General features: G+C 45.1%; 1 protein-coding gene across 1 annotated transcript; it reads left to right on the forward strand.

The window, feature by feature from the left end:
• The first annotated feature begins 3,887 nt into the window (after nt 1-3,887).
• LOC112977848 (urea transporter 2-like) lies at nt 3,888-16,149 on the forward strand. The gene is made up of 8 exons (XM_026090651.1): nt 3,888-4,053; nt 6,377-6,566; nt 7,998-8,126; nt 9,930-10,122; nt 11,622-11,769; nt 13,136-13,270; nt 14,281-14,330; nt 15,880-16,149. The coding sequence occupies exons 1-8, from the start codon at nt 3,888-3,890 to the stop codon at nt 16,147-16,149; spliced, it is 1,281 nt and encodes a 426-aa protein (XP_025946436.1).
• Nucleotides 16,150-17,016: the final 867 nt, after the last annotated feature.

The following is a 17,016-nucleotide window of genomic DNA, read 5'->3' on the forward strand; positions in this document are numbered from 1 at the left end:
GCACTTCTTTAGGGTGTGTTACAAGGTTACCCAATGAACATTTTCTCTAGGAACACAAGCCAGAGTTAAGACCTCTAGGAGGCCTAAATTCAAATCTCTGTGCTATCATTATCCCGCATACCAGAGTGCTATACCAGTAGTCTATTTGGAAATGCATGGGCACAGGTGGGTCTAGAGACGGGCCCAAACCACCAGGTATTACACTGCAGCCTGAGAAATGTTCATACGAAGCAGGACAGCTCATTACCACACTCATGAATCAGTGTTTGCTGACAAAACACCCTTTTCTCAAGAAATTCCCCATCAGTCCTAGGTGTGCCATAAGTGATTCAGGCTCTCATTAGCCCTAATTAGCTAATTGTTCAAATGATTTCTCTATTATTCGCAGCATATGAAGTCTGCGCCACAGAGCACAAGCCTATCAACTGGCAGGTGCTCACTGCAAAGAAACAGTGTCTTTCCAGGGTGACGTTCCTGCAGAGATCACTGTGCCCCTCAGAGCCCTGCTCCTCTGGCTGTTTGACCCCTTGAGCCTCTCTGCTGCAGGGCCCTATGATTCACCACCATGGTAGCACTGAGCATTTCAGCATCCCCATATCTCTTTTGCACGTTTTCTCTCCGTAAAAAGTTGGTAATTCTTCAGCTATCTCCTCTAGTTCCACCCCAGGTTGCTTTCCTGTCTGGGGTGGGTTAGCTTGCTCTCTTCTACACAGAGATTTTGTTCCCTTCTCATCTGTAGGGAGATAGCAAACAGGAATCATAGGAGAAGAGTATATTTTTTCTTAGCCCTAGAGCTTTGGTGCCCTTCTTGATGCAGATTACAGGCCTGTTACAGATGGCTCAATGATTTAAAGCACTAGCCTGGGACTCCAGATCCCTCTTCCATAAACTTCAAGGTTGACCTTGGCAAAATCTTTTAGGCTGGACTGTCTCTCACCTAAAAATAGCTATCTAAAAGCTCAGCAACCAGGCTCCCTCTATAGGCAGTGGAAAGAGAGAGGCATCCCCTTGTTCATACCCAAGATAGGTGTATAAGGAAAAAAGAAAAAAAAAAAAAAAGACATGACTCACTCTCCAGAGGCGCTAACCTTTCTCTATATTGACTGTGAAGGGCTCTCATGTGACTGCTTTGCACTGCACACCTAGAAGTTAAATTATGTGAGAAAGGGCCAGAATTTTAAAATTATATAGGTCCCACATCTCAGTTTCAGTGGGAATTAGGCAGTCTTGTAAATCTGGGCTTTAGAAGCTTTGCAGTGATGTTTCTGCTTTGACAGAACAGTAATTTTTCCTAGTGAGGATTAGAAGGACCGCAAGATGTTCAGATGCTATGAAGACACAGACACAACCATTTGGTATTTATTCTCCCCGTTGATTACAGCTGCACTGTGCTGCTGGTGGTGAATATCGTTCACAACAAAGGGGCCACTACCTTTCGTTGTGAATGTGTCCCCATGACTGGCAATCCCATGAGATGTCCCAGCCTCCTTTGTGTGGATCCCACAGCAGCTGTCCAAGCCCACCCTGCGTTATACCCTTAAACTCTTTGGAGAAGTGTCCTGGAAGAAGCATGAGCAAACAAACAAAACAGGCAATACTGAAGAAATATCTCTGATAACAGCAACATCAGTGAAACGTTACGTAGAGTAAGGGTTTTGGAGAGGAAACGACCCCTGTGACACCCTCTCCATGTGCTTGCCTGAGCCTTACTCTGGAGTCTCTTCCCTGCTCGTGCTGCTGACCTCCCATGCCTGTGTCCCTCCCAACAAACATGAGGTGTTTGCCTGACGCACCCAGGTTGAGTTTTTGCCCATTTTCCTCTACAGTCATCGGAAAGGATGGGAACTTCCAGAAGCAATTTGGGGCTGAGGTCAGTTGAATACCACCTGAAGGTGCCTAAATCCACACTGACTACCAGGAAGCCCAGGGCAATGGCACATCTTACACAGCCAAGTGTTTACAAGATGAATCCAGGCACAAATGCTCGATTCCCCAGTGGGACCTGGTCTCTTCCTATCTCACAGGGATGTAGACTCAGAATATTTGACCATGAGCAAATTCCCTCAGCCTAAAAGAGGCAGAGGAGGAGAAAGGAGACTCCTGCTCAGTATTCCCTACACTGATATCCTCCTGGCTGCAAAAGCAGCCTTTCAGAGCCACAAGCAGCTAGCCAGAAATGACAGTCACCAAGGCTGCTCTAAACTGACCAGTGATTTGACTCAGCCGCTGGCCAGAACCAGATTACAGATAGCAAAAAGAAGAAAAAGCCACCACCTTCCTCTTTTGCTCTTCTCTTGCTCCTGCACTAAGTGCAGCTGGGCAGAACCTGGGAACCTGCCTTGCTCAGGACCACACAAGACATCAGTAGCAGAAGAGGAGCTAAGTTTGGTGGTGTCTACTCCTTGTCTAACCACATTCATTATTTATTACAAATATAGAAGGCTCATTGCCTTCTATAATCTGCCACCCCCTTAGGATCAAGTGAACTGAGCACAGGTTTGGTTGACTTTTTACAGGTACACCTAATTCCCTTGCTTGCCAGTACATCCAGCCCAAGGCTGATGCTTGTGCACAAGGTCATTACAAAGACTCTTGCTGCGGTAGGGACAAGCTGCCGGCAGAGAGAGCCAAAGCACTAGAGAACAAGAGCTGCGCGATGCATTTCCAGGGCTGCACTGAACACTGTGCTTCCAGCAGTGAACGGAAAACCTCTGGTGATGTTCAAGAGCCCTCTTATTTGGGCATCCAGAACCACAGATATTTTTACTACCTGTCTGCCAGCGTTCCTCCTCGCAAAATATCCTTCCCTCCCGCCAGGCATCCCTCCTCACACTGCCCACCTGCTGCTACAGGCTTTACACTGACAGCCAGCCTGTCCGAGCTACCAGAAACCAGGCTCCCACCAGAAGGTGGTGCCCATATTACACGAAACACAGAGCAAGCTCTCTGCAACAYGGTCCACTTTTGTTCAACACCTGGAAAGGGAGCCACACAGCTCTAAAACAATCAAAGTAAAACCACAAAGCAGCTGATGCCAGACTCCCCTGGCAAGTGCAATAGCCTTTTTGCAAAAAATAACCTGCAGCGTAGCTCATCGGGGTGCAGCGCAGTGTATTTCATCTTAAGGGTTTATGCCTTAATGAGCTTTTTAGTGAATAGAGCTCTGCAATTGCAATTAGGAATTTAATAATCCTGTGATGCTGCCTGGACATTCACCTGCTAATTAAAGAGCATACAGCCATGAATCCATTTGGATCATCTTTGTCCAGAGCCACATTTGGATGTGGATTTCAGCACAATACTTTGCTGCTACCACAGTTTGCTCTTGATGGTCAAAAGCAGATGCGAAACACGGAGCCAGGGGAGGCCATAGATTTGCTGTGATATATGAGAGCACTGACTCAGAATTAAGAGGAATGCAGGCTCTGGCCTCTCCTCTGGTATTTTCTCATCTCCTGCTGTCCGCTGCTGTACTGGCAACTTGTGTTACATCCCTCAGGCTCTCTCCTAGCTGAATCGCAGCAAGCTCCCTCCTCAGCATCAGCGATAGCAGCCGTACCTGGCCAAGCGGCACTGGTCAGCATGCAGGTAGCAGTCAGCTGTGTGGCAGATATACATCTGGGTCATGTCCAGACCCTAATCTCCAAAAGCAGACACAATAGAAGCAGGCACACTGCTGCCATGGGCCGTAGCACACACGGCTCCTGGCAGTGGTTCAGGCAGGGTCATGGCCATGTGCACATCCCTTCTCTAGTGAATCGTCCCTTCCTTGACTAAGGACATCATCATGGGGCTCTAAACTACAGCAGAAACTAGTCAGGCATAACCAAAAAGGTTTTCTAATGCACAGGCTTCATGGTTTACAGTTCCTGCTTCAGCCTGAAGAGATGGAGCTTGGAGAAATTGTTGTTGCTGAATGTCCTAGTGAGAGAAAGCTGTATGCGGAGAAGAAGCCAAGAGCCCAGGACCTGCTGCAGAGAAGTGGAAAGCAAATCCATCAACTTTTTGGATATCTCACAGGAGAAATGAAAGAGTGTGGAGACTGGATGAAAGGTAAGCACAGGGCTTGTGTTTGGGGCTCTCCAGGTAGGAACAGCCAGCAGGGATCATCTGTCAGCACTTTCTAACACAGCGAGCGGTACAGTCAGAGCTCACTGGGAACTTCTGCCTTCTCAGCCCAAATCATTTTATTCTCAGAAAGGGAATCCTACTGCATCCTCTTGCCCTTACCATGACCGCTCACATAGTTCAGCGGAGAGAAAAGAAATTTTTTACACTTAATCAATCATGTGTCATTAGCATCATGTTTCTTATAGCCGTGTCCTGCATTACACACCAGGGCTGGGGAGTTGGTTTCATTTGTAAATGCTTTGGATCAATGAGTGTCCTCTCATCCATGTGTGGGCTGACAGCGGGGACTTGACTCCCGATTGTGCAGGGAAATGCTCTTGTATTACCAGCCTTGGGGGAACAATAAGCACTGTGGGTGTTATGTAGCTAAAAAATACAAAGCAAGTACTGATCTCCAAGTTTTACTGTCCAGACAGGAACAATACATGACCAGATGGCCTGTGTTATCCAGCATTATCAGGGATATGGAGCTTTGAGAGGCTGTTTAAGACTGTGGGTCCTCTATCAAGACTGGGTGCATTAACAGTACAACTCCAACAACAGAAGAGAAATAAGAGACGGTTGCATACCACCTGCCTACGCAGTGGCTATCCCTGGCGAGGAGGCAGCCAAGATGTCCCCAGGCAGGGAGCTTGGCCAGCCCGCAATGCAATCCCCAGCCACTGGAGGATTTCTCCTCCTGCTTTCTCTTTACTCCAGGTGTCCACAGTTGGTAGACAGCTTTTGCTACTCAATGTTCTGAGAAGTCTCCTGCCCCCCCCCTACTAGTTATATTTGAATACTTATAGTTAATACTTGTGTCTGAAACCAATAGCGCTGCTGATACATTTCATAGCTCAACACCATACATCAGTAAAAATTATTTCAAATGAGCCCAGTCCTTTTTCCCCTTCTGAGGGGCACATTCCTCCCTCATTGTACCTGTCCAGTTCCCCAACAACACAGCGCCTGGGGGAAGCTTGCTAAGCAGTCCCTTAGCTAGCACCCAGCCCTGGGTGATGCTGAGGAGTCCAGCTACCAGAATGGCACCCACCTCTTCAAAGCTCCTCTATCCAGGCTACTGTCCTCAGAAAACAAGACTGGAGACTCCAGAACAAATACAACATAGAAAGGAAGTGGAAGAGAAGGGAGGGTTGTTATTAGAAATAAGAGGCTGCACAGATTAAGAAGTAGTCTGACACTTTGTGCCATGCCCAATTAATAATTTAGTCAACAATACATTATTAATGTAGCTGAGTAATTCAATTAATTTTAATATTTAAGAACATGAATGAAAGATGCACATATTGCATGAACAGGTGCTATATTACGTGCAAACAGAGCTTCTTTCTCATTCAAATATTCTTAGTGTGCATAATAACACACAGCGATACAAAAATGGTTACACGCTTCCCAGAAGCGTGGTGCTAAGAGACCTCAAGTCAATTTGCAATAGAAGAAACAGCAGTAAGGAGTTATTGCAGTGCTGCTGAGACCCTTCTCTGCACACTGAAATCATGAGGAACACCACAGCTAGATAACGTCCAACAGGCAGCCCCCAGCCCTGCATACTTCCCACCGCCCTTATGCACTCACCCAAGTACTCGAGTTCAGCACCCATTTGCCTCTGCTCTGTCCGGATTCAATGGTCTTCTCTGGAGAGCAATTCCCATCTCGTATAGGCCAAGCTGCCTCTTTCCATTGAGTACAGTCAGAACTGTAACTATTCTCTTAATTTAGGTTCTTCAGTTCCTGAAGTCCATTTTTAGGGAAGGAAACACCTTTACCAGTCTGACCCCATCTCCTATACATGATGTGCCTCAATGTTCTGAGTCTCTAGCTTTCTCCCTAACAGTAGAAGTGTCTTCTTTTCATATTTCCCTATACATACACAAACTAGTTTCAGTCTTTGCCTAAGTCCCTCTGTGCAGCTGAATTATACACAGAAGTGGGTCTGCTTCCTCATTAAATTTATAGCAGAATCTTATGCAATCTACCAAGCAAGAAAGACTATTTTTGACCACCATAAATAAACCAATTTTTTTAATCCCTCCACAAACTTCATAGCGGTGCCCCATCCATCCCTGTTAGCCTTTCAAGTGCCAGATGCAAAATATGTTCAGACAGTAATAAATCAGAGACCAGTTTTACAGTCCTGTTGATACACTGCCTCTATTCTGCAGCCAGCAAGTGACTGTAAAGCCGAGTGTGCTTTGAGTGCTGCAACGATGTCTTATCTCTAGGCTTTTTATTTGATCTCCTTCAGACAAACCCCTAATGGTTCAGCTCGTGGACTGGATCTTGCGAGGGACCTCTCAAGTGATGTTTGTTAACAACCCTCTCAGCGGGATCATCATTTTAGTGGGGCTTTTCATCCAGAATCCCTGGTGGACGATCACAGGCTGTACTGGGACGGCCGTTTCGACATTAACAGCCCTGACCCTCAGTCAGGACAGGTAGGTGGTACTTGGAACAGGGTGCTTAATAAAAATTGGTCATTACATTATCACAGACATATCAATGGGTTGCAGCCCCGTGTTTGTGTAGCTTTGCTCTCCAGGGGTCGGTGGGCAGATAGGCCAGGGTGGCTTGGCTGTGCACACAACAGCACCATGCAGCTCCCTTCCCGCCCCGCGGGTCTCTGACACGCGCAGGTCAGCTCTGTTTCTGAGTCCTTCCACAGCTGCACCTGGGGCATCCTCATCCAAGAGGAGACCTCACACAGGTTTGGGCAAACCCCCAAGTTAGCTGTGTTCCCACCCATCATGTCCACCCACTCACATGGTGAGTTAGGTAGGAGACTCCGCTTTGGGGGAAATGGTGGCGGTTTTAGTCATGAGCTAGGCACCCAGTGACCAAACACTGTCAGGGCCTAGGCTAGGGAACAGCCAGCTGAGATAAACAGGGGAAGCACTGAACTCAACACGTCTCCAGCACTGGGTCACACATCTCGCTCTGCCTCAACATGTCCTCTACTACCCCACTGCAGTACCTCAGGCCCCCACAGCATCCCTACTGCCCACCACACAATGCTTTCAGCACCCTACAATGTCCCTTACAGACTTCTAAATGTCCCCACATGCCCCACAGCATCTCCCCTATCCTTCACAACACCTCCAGCTCCTCAGATGTCCCCCACAACCCCATGCACATACAGGCACACACTCTGCTCCATGTTGCTCCAGCAAAGCCAACTGTGACTTCTTGGTTCCTCTTCTCTCTCAGTCATTGACTCTTGAAAGAGTTTTTGTTCCTAAAGAAGGGAGATTTGCAGGTGCAGACTTGAGAGGTTTTTTTTGATTTCTCTTTTCCTGCTTGTCTCCTGTTTTAAGACTCCATGGGTTATTCCAACTAATCCAAGCTAAGGAGGTCTTGCAATCCCCTCTGTTTAGTGTCCCTTCCCTTGGGCTGGAAGAGGCAGACAGTGGCACCTTCACAGTGTCAGGCACAGAAGTCCCCAAGTGCCATGTTCACAGCTAAAAGCCATCAGACCAGCTTATGGATGGCACGGAGGTAGTTAGGTGAGGACAGCACTGTGATTCCAGTCCTAGGGTCCCTGAGGAACTGGCATGTCATGATAGCTGACTGTAGCTGTGAGAGCAGACAGTTATACCTCTCTGGTTACCATTAGGATATGTTATCATTTCAATCCCACAGGTTCTCCGGGTCACTCCAGATACCCCATCACCATTCAACAGGCTCCAAATTATGCCTTTCACTCCCCAGTGTGGGTTGAGCATACAGCAGCTACCTCACTGCTTTTCCACCCTTTCCCTATGGTCCCTTTACCAGGAGCAGGGCACTTGGAAATTGCATTTCAGCAAGTCCCTGGGACAGGTCACCTTCAGCAAAGCTTACTTCCTTGCACATATTCCTTTCAATCGCAGGTCAGCCATTGCAGCAGGGCTGTACGGCTATAACGGGCTCTTGGTGGGACTGCTCATGGCCGTCTACTCTGACAAAGGGAATTACTACTGGTGGCTTCTACCTCCTGTGGGGGTTATATCCATGGCCTGGTAAGTGTCACTTCTCTTTGCCCTGAGCACCAGTCACTGCTCCTCTAGTGACAATTTCTCAGAGAATGAGGATTCCAATATACTCAGCTTACACATATTGCGGGTCCTCTCTGCCCAGTCCCCTACAACAGCACCACTAAAATGATCCCCTTCTGTGGGCTGTGGCACAGCTTCTGCTGCTCCACTGTGGAGCTGGAAAGAGCATTGGTCAATGCACAGAGCTTGAAGGGCTTCAGCACGAGGCTGAGCGAACACACAACACCGATTACAGCACATGGACAAAGCTGCCCTACTTCACTCTGCAGATGCCCCTCGTCAGTAGGCCATGTTCAGGGTGGCTGAAATTGTGCCCAACACAAATGGTTCTTACATATCCAGGTGCTGAACTGACCTGGTGCTTTCCCTCCAGCTGAACTGTATCTTCCCCATCTTAGATACGCAACTAGTCATGAGCCGAATGAATTCCTCCAACTAACCGAGTGCCAGACAAGGTCCTTTTAAGATCAAGTTGACCATTTACAAATACAGACCTTAACAGCACTGCAGAATCCACCTAACAGCCTTAATTGAAATTAATTCAAGGTTTACATTTTAACCATTGTTAGTGATAAGAAAAATCATTATTGCATTTCACCACTTCTAAAATAAGATTTCTTCGTATTTTATTTCTTTAGTCACTCTGAATGAAGGTCATTTTGCAACAGCCTCTCAAAACCCAGAACATGTTGCAAGAATGTTTAGTCTGTCTTGTCTGCCAAAATTCCTTGAGGCTTTTTTATTCAGACTTTTTTTTTTAAGTTCGTAAAACTCAGGGGGAGAGCTGAAAGATTTTAAAATTAGACATTTCAGTGATTTTTTTTCCAAATGATACTTTGAATTTCAAGTTTAAAAGCCAGCATTTTTGAAATTTTTTCTTTTTTTTTTTTCTCCTGACAAGATGTATAGCTGGCAGAAATTATGTATTTCAACAGAGAAAATAGGACACCACTTTCACAGAAGTGTTGACTTTTTTCTACAGCTAAAAGCAAGGAAATCTGTAAACTGATCTGGAAACTGAACTTGTCATAAAAGAATAGGCTTCATCTGAGATTATACAGGGAGAACAAAGCATTTTCTCACTGATAGTATCAACACAACAGGACACAAGATGTTGCTTTTGAAATGCCAAATAGTTTGTTTTTTTAATCAGAAACAGCTTACGACCTTCTAGGACTCAAACCCAGCTTCTTGAAAAATGTATTCAAGTCTAATTTTAAGTGTGCAATGTCCACTCCTACTTGGAGGTTGACCGTAAGAGCTGCACATCAGGGAAGCTCAGCTGAAATCAACAGAACATGGTCCACTTCCATCAAGGACAGGACCTGGCTTTTCATCCCATCCCACACGCTTTCTGAGCCCCACAAGAACCAGATAATACCTTGTCAATATGCTCCCAGAAAGGCCATTCATGCAGGACACCCACTTCAACCAGAAATAGGGCAGTCTGGAAGTCTCCTGAGGAAAGCAGATCTTGTGAAATGTATATCCCAGTTTCTACAGCCGGGACCTTTGGGCAAAGCCATATACAGCATTTCAAATGCTTCTGAGCATTTCTTTGATCTCTAAATCATTTGAGGGTCACCCCAAGTACTTTACATACTAAATAGACTCGGTCATGTTTCTTAAGAAGGAAGCTCAGTTTACAGAAAATTCCATATTAATTTAGAAGTACTGTGCAGTGTACAGTAACATCATGAGCTTATGACCAATATCGCAGGATGCTTTGCCCCTGTAACCACTACAAACAACTCTTTTTCTTTTCAGTCCAGTCCTGTCCAGTGCTTTGGCATCAGTCTTCAGTAAATGGGACCTTCCTGTTTTCACTCTGCCTTTCAATATTGCAGTAACTTTGTATTTGGCAGCCACAGGACACTACAACCCCTTCTTTCCTACAACCCTCATCCAGCCTGTAACATCAGCACCCAACATCACCTGGTCTGCAATCAACGTGCCCCTGGTAAGCTTCCCTGCAACACCAAATTTACCTTATTTCATTAAAAAGGTGAGCGTGAAGGCATTCAGCTCTGGATATCAACTTTGCATGGGTCAGAGTGAGCATACGATATGCACAACCAGTAACAACTCACAGAAACAAACCAGGTCAGTCCTTAACAAATAACACTGCTGTAACAGACCCAGTGGCAGCCTTGGCTGATGCCCCAGAAAGGCTGATAGAGCCTGGCAGAGCAGAGATCTTGGACCTCTCACTCTACCTAGAGTTGGACTGTCCCAAAATAAGTCTCAAGTGATGTTGATACAGAAACACAGTACAAAAGCACATCTGGATACACGCTCCAGCTGTCCAGATGTGGTTAAAGGGACATCAGCAATACAGTCAGTGACAAAAAGAGGAAAGAAACACCATGGTCCCAGAGGGACTCATTTACACCCAGTCGCCTCAGTCCAGCTCTGGCACTGGAAGGGGCCTTGTTACAGAAGTAAAATACACACTCCCAAAGTAAATTCACACTCCCAAAGCAGCCTCAGGGGAACTTTAGTGAAGAAGAAAAACTATAACTTTTCTAGGCAGGAATTCTATGGTGGGGCTGGCTGATTTGAGTTAATTTGTACCACCATGACCTCCTTATGCTCTAGCCTTTAGCCAAARGGGTTTGCAGCACCTCCTGTTTACATACTTCCTATATAGTAGTTTTTTCTTCCTATCCTTTATTTCTTGGCTGAACACACACTAGAATCACAAGCAAGGCTGCTCTCCAGCTTCATATTCAAAAGAACCATCTGTTAGCCCAGAAGTTATTCAGGTATGTTAGGAGCTATACTGGGGTTACCCACTTATCTCCTATGTCATTGTTAGATGATCACATACTTCACGTACTCAGCTGCACCTCCTCTCTGATAAAGCCATCTTGTTCAATAGCAACACAATAAAGCTTTTTTTTTTTTCCCCCTCCTGAGTCTTTTCAAGTCAGCCTGATCAGCTGCATTTATTTGAAACTTTGAGGAATCACTGTAATATATGCCAAATTCTAGGATTATTGGACTAAAGTCCCTTCTAGAGCAAAACTATTCAGTCCCAGAAAGAGCTGAGACTGGAAAAATAGCGTACCACAATTCTGGTATCTTCTTCATACCATAACACACTCAGGACCAAGAGCCAGGAGAGACCATTAGAATCCCTAAGACGGACTTAATGAATAGTTTTTGCAGGCCTTCATTTTTACAGAGATATTTTCCTGAGCTGATCCCTTTCCTGCTTTCACTTTCTCAAAAAAAGAACCATATTACCACATTCCAGAAGAAAGGTCAGTCTGTCTTGGACTGATGAAGTTCAGACCAAACAGTGCACTAACTCCGCTTTGAAGAACATGTGTGCCCACATTCACCTGACAGTCCCAGGTTTACTTCCTTCCTAACCGATAGCTTTGACAAAATAACGGCTGTGTCCTCCTGAGTACAGTGATACCCTAACGTGCCCTTTTCCACTGGATGCTGCAGCTCTTGCAATCCATTCCGGTCGGTGTTGGTCAAGTATACGGTTGTGAAAACCCTTGGACTGGAGGMATCTTCCTCGTTGCTTTACTTATCTCCTCTCCACTGATTTGCTTACATGCTGCAATTGGATCAACAGTAGGGATGCTGGCAGGTAAGAAAGAGTATTTACTAAAGGCATTTTTGTATCTAGAATATCTTCAGTCAAGTCATTATATAACTCTGTCCAGACTTCACACTTCCATAGCTTTCATACTTGGGTCTCCACTCCATCTTTGAAACTGCCTGTAAATTGGAAGYCTTAGTGAAGGTTACCCAACATGGTGAAGGCAAGAATCAAAGAAGTTTTTTTTTTTTAAGTTCCGAATTTGTTACTAGGCTTTGCAACTCATGCAGGTGGTTTCTTCCACCCTGCTTACTCCTACTATTAGGGGTGATGAATCCCACAGAGATAAAGAAACCTAGAAAAATAACTCCACTGATCTCTTGCCACCACAAGCATGCAGATGTCTGCCTCAGAGCTGATCAGTCAGATCAGCTTCTTCTAGGATGCATTTTGTCCTCTCCTGCTGTAGACATTAAAAAAAAAAAAAAAGTTAAATGAATACTATCCAAAAAGGTCTGTCTCTCCACTAAYCAGAGAAACAACCTTAAGTTGAGAGAATCTGACCCTTGAAGTTAGGCAAGATTACTGCTATCTATTTGATCAATTATAATAAAAAATGTGATTGAATAAGCGTGGTCTTAGAACTTACTTAAAAAAAAAAAAAAAAGCACAGCCATCCACTAATAAGTTCTGATCTGGGKTCTGAAATGCTTTGTACAAGATGTGAGCTGCCTCGTGTCTGGGTTTTAAAACAAAACTATACACATTTTGTAYGGCTAAGAGCATTTGGCAGGTTTTGCACAGGTCTGACATTTAATCTTGAAAAGAAAGATCAAAAGAAAGTATTTGGGGACAGGCATGGTGATGAGGAACAGAAAAGAAATGAGAACATCACAGTGGGAAATATATTAATCTTAAAGGTGACATGAACAGCTACACCCAGTTGAGAAAAGCTGGGAACACCTTACAGTGGCCTGTTCACTGTGTATTGTGCTATCATTTTTAYCAGCGCTCATGAAGCCTGTGAGAAATCCTGTAGAAGCACTTATGAGGTCAGGTTTGGAGCAGACCCTCAGCTCCTATCCCACTGGAGAACTTCCACAGCAGTGATGGAGTGACCACATCCGAACATCTGGGGGACTAACTACAAAACACTTARGGCATAGCCAGAAAGTCTTGCCTGAAAGAGTCCTTGAGACTGGGCCAAACTCCAGCTCCAGGGACACCATCACAGCTCCAAAATAACAAGCCCCATCTGACTTCATCCTTCCCCTGCATGTGGCAGTTACGCGAGTGTGAGCACAGTTAAATTTGCACAGGTGTCACAGGAAAGACACAACGGACTCCCAGCAAACGACAACTCCTGCAGATACATTTCGTACCTAACCTCACAGCCCTGTTTTTTGTCTTGCAGCGCTGACCATTGCAACACCATTTGGCAGCATCTACCTCGGCTTACACAATTATAACTGTGCACTTGCTTGCATCGCGATTGGAGGCATGTTCTATGCCCTGACCTGGCAGGCTCATCTGCTGGCCCTTGCCTGTGGTACGTGTCTTATATGAAAAGGGATGCCAAAAAGATCTATGTAGCCAGGCAGTCTATGAACTGTGTAGGCTCAGAGYGAGGGCGACAGCTCTGCTGCAAAGCTAGGTACTACACAGGAGTTATTTCTGTGACGGCATCGGAGTTGAGCTTTGGACATCCAAGCAGCAAATGCAAGAAGAGAGGCTTTTAGGCACTCTTAACATAGAAATATCTAGAAAGGGCAGAAATGCAGTTTCTGTGAGAAGGCAGCTATGCCACAAGCAGGCCTTCAACAGATTAGCAACCCAGATTCACAGAAGCAGCCATTTCGTAACTATATATATCCTTAGAGGAAGCGTGTCAGAAGAACATCAGAGCTGTTGCACGTGGTCAGTTTAAGATCCATCTAGCCAAATACCTCGTGAGCAGCCAAAGACGGACACTATGGGAAGAGTTTAAGAACAGTGTAAGCATACATAATATCCCCATGAGGAGTCACCGAGCCTCCAATCATTTGCAATTTAGTAGCTTTCCTGAACCAAGTGTAGTTCCTGTGTACTTAGTATCGCTCAGTAGCTTTCTCTTCCATGACTCTGTCCTTGGGTCCCCGACCTCAGCTCCTGCTTTTCCACCTATGAAATCCTGTGACTAGGAGTCCTACAACTAACTACTCGTGGTCTGAAGCCACAGGACAGACTGGTGGAGAGTGACCGTGATCCCCCACTGCACACAAGTCAAGTTGAGTCAATGAATAAAAGATATACCACTGTCATCTATTCTTGATGAAACAGAGTGCTTTGCATTCACCACCCATCTAAACAAAGCAAATTTGGGCCAAATTTAGTTCAGACAGGCAGATGTAGCACTTTAAAATTCAACAATTAGTGAAAATGCCAATGTTAATCTCACAACAGGTAGCTGGGAAGATACTTTACAGGGCATTTGGAAAGAATTACTATTTCTAGTAATTTCTTTGGAGGGATGAGCAAGATCTTCTCCATCTTGAGCTGTCTTTTGTCTTCTTTTCTCAGCATTATTTTGTGCCTACTCTGGAGCAGCTCTTACTAATATGCTATCTGTGGTAAGTTTGTTTTTTTTGGGAGGTTTTTATAACAACAAAAAAAAAGTATTCTGGCTTTGTTATGATATCAGGACATGGAGAATTTTGTGGCATTTCCTTGACAGTTTTGACAGTACTGAAGTGCAAATTCTGCAGCCAGTGGCAGGTTTTGTACAGAGTCTGTGTCRGTTGAATTGTGCACTTACAGGCTCTGCAACCGATAATAAGATTTCAAAGACCTTCAAAGCGTCTTATCCACAGTAGGAGTATGCAYGTACAGGTGAATTCCAGCAACAACTCAGTTTGAGATATAATATTCAGTTGCATGCAATGTTTTTGAGCAAATTCCAGTGGTATAAAGTTTTCCTTGTTTCTTCTGAGGTCTTTTTCTCCCCCACTCCCATTATTATTCAAGTTTGGTCTGAATATGAGAACCAGTTTAATGAGGAGGAAAATCATTTTTTCTGTCTTTTGAGCTGTCCAAGTGCACTGGTCTCAGAGAAAGCTGAAGCTAGTACTGTCAARCTTTGTTTCTCTTTAAGGTCTCTGAGAGACCAAAGCAAAACCATATTTTAAGGAAATTGATTTGGCAACTTAAAAGAAAAAAAAAACATATTTAAAACAAGCAGCTTCACACATTAAATGCATTCACCTGGCATCCTCTCAATACAGTGYAGGTCCATGCAAAGGGTGGCTTTGTCAAGCACACCTGCTTTTAGGATGCCTTTGGGGGTTTTGTTTTGTGTTTTTTTTCCTAAAGATGAAAGACCTGGAAAAAATCAGAGACCCAAAAGTTAARTTTTTGTAATCAACTTAATTTGCCCAACTGAACCTAACTAAACCTGCTGCTTTTTCCTCCCACACACACCCTTAGGATCTTGGTTTTGGTAGATCCCTAGTCAACCCTAGAGGTGGGGTCACAGAGCAAGAGAGAGGGTTGGACTCAACACCAGTAATGCGTGGGTGTTGAGGACAGCGAGACAGTGAATCTGCGTGAATGGTACCTGCAGTACAGGGTATTTTGCAGGGCYGTGCAAGTGGGATTTGGTTTGTGGATCAGAGCACTTAAATGTCTGCCTGTGAGCTGGGTGTCTTGGCTGTCAGCAGAGCCAGCAGAGCTCTGGAGCTTGATTCAATTGCTTGAATATTGGTGTCAAGTGCCATCCTGACCTACACTTGGACCCAGGTCTCCAGTGTAGGATGCCTTACATTGCCCAACACATTTCGGATATCACTGGATACCGATGCTTGAGAAGCTGAATCAACATTTGGTCAGCAGAGTAACTTCCCAGACTGCATTGACTAGCTCTCCTCTGACTGTAGCAGGACCTTAGCCCACAGGTAGCCACCTCCACGTAGCTACCTGCTTCTGGGTATCCTCCTCTGGATCTGAACAGGGATCTGGTATGGGGGATTTGAGGAAGGCATGTCCTGTGTCAGAACTGTCCTCGGGGAAGCACAGACTCTCCCAGCTCCTCAGCTGCAAGAATTTAGGAACAGGCAGAAGTGAGCAAAGGGAACATGCAAAGAGAGATGCCAAAATGCACCTGTCTGTCCTTTCCTCTCCCAGCTGGGATTACCACTCTGCACCTGGCCTTTTTGCTTCTCCGCACTTCTCTTTTTGCTGCTCACTTCAGAGAACCCAGCTATCTACAAACTCCCGCTCTGCAAAGTCACCTACCCAGAGGCCAACCGGATCTATTACCTGAGGATGACGAGAAGAGCATCGGAGAGCAGAAGAGAGGAGCAGAAAGGAAAGCAGCCAAAACCCTCCGGCGATTCAAAAGCCCAAACTGGAGGCACCCCGCTGTGCAGTCCCAAAACCAGCCATGCTTACTGATTTCCAGTGCCCACGAGTCAGCAGTTTCAGCAGTTTTTCAGATACTAGCAGAGCAGCAATACTTTGCAGTTACAAATACCACCTTCAGCAGCGTTCTGCAGGCTGGGGAACCTGCATAGCGCGCTTTAGAAGAAACACGATTTGCCCTTGAGCTAAGCTTTCTAAAAAGCACTCAGGTAACACAGTAACAGCTGTCTTATCAATCCACATGCTGTTAGCTTGAAAGCCAACTCTTATCAACAATAATTATAAGAATGGGCAGAAGAACATAAACGCTGACAAGAGGCTGTATTTAATTTTAGATGGGTAATTTAACAAAATAAATACTCTGGGGGGACTTTGTATGTAATAATAATAAATAAGAACTGCATCAAATGCTGCACTTTGAATTAAGAGCATGTACATCTGAAAGTGGAATAAACACACTGATCTCTTCCTTTCTTGTTTCCCATCGATGTCTAACCCTCTTTATCCCACTTTAACAGCTATAGTAAACACAGGTAATGGTTTTTCAGAGTTTATACTATTTTTAKTGTTGCCTCTTGACTCATCATTAAGCTCCAAGACAATGAACATATGAATATATGTGCTTTAATCAGACTGGAAAAGTGACTAGGTAGTAACAATTGCAAACATTTTTTTCCTTGCATCGTTTTCCCTGTCTTGCAAATAGAAGATCTGTCTCCTGCTGAATGCACAGGAGCAAGTCTGAATCCCTGCACACATCCAGTGGGAAACAGGGAGACTTCACATGAAGACTGAGACAAATGTTTGCAGATGGTAGCAATTACTGCAGTTCTTTCTCTCCCCTTCCTGCAAGAGGATTTCCTTTACATTACGTGATAAGTAATGAACTAGCAAAAAGCT

The sequence above is a fragment of the Apteryx rowi genome, unplaced genomic scaffold, assembly GCF_003343035.1.
Source record: "Apteryx rowi isolate R43461 unplaced genomic scaffold, aptRow1 scaffold_87, whole genome shotgun sequence".
Classification (NCBI taxonomy): Eukaryota; Metazoa; Chordata; class Aves; order Apterygiformes; family Apterygidae; genus Apteryx; species Apteryx rowi.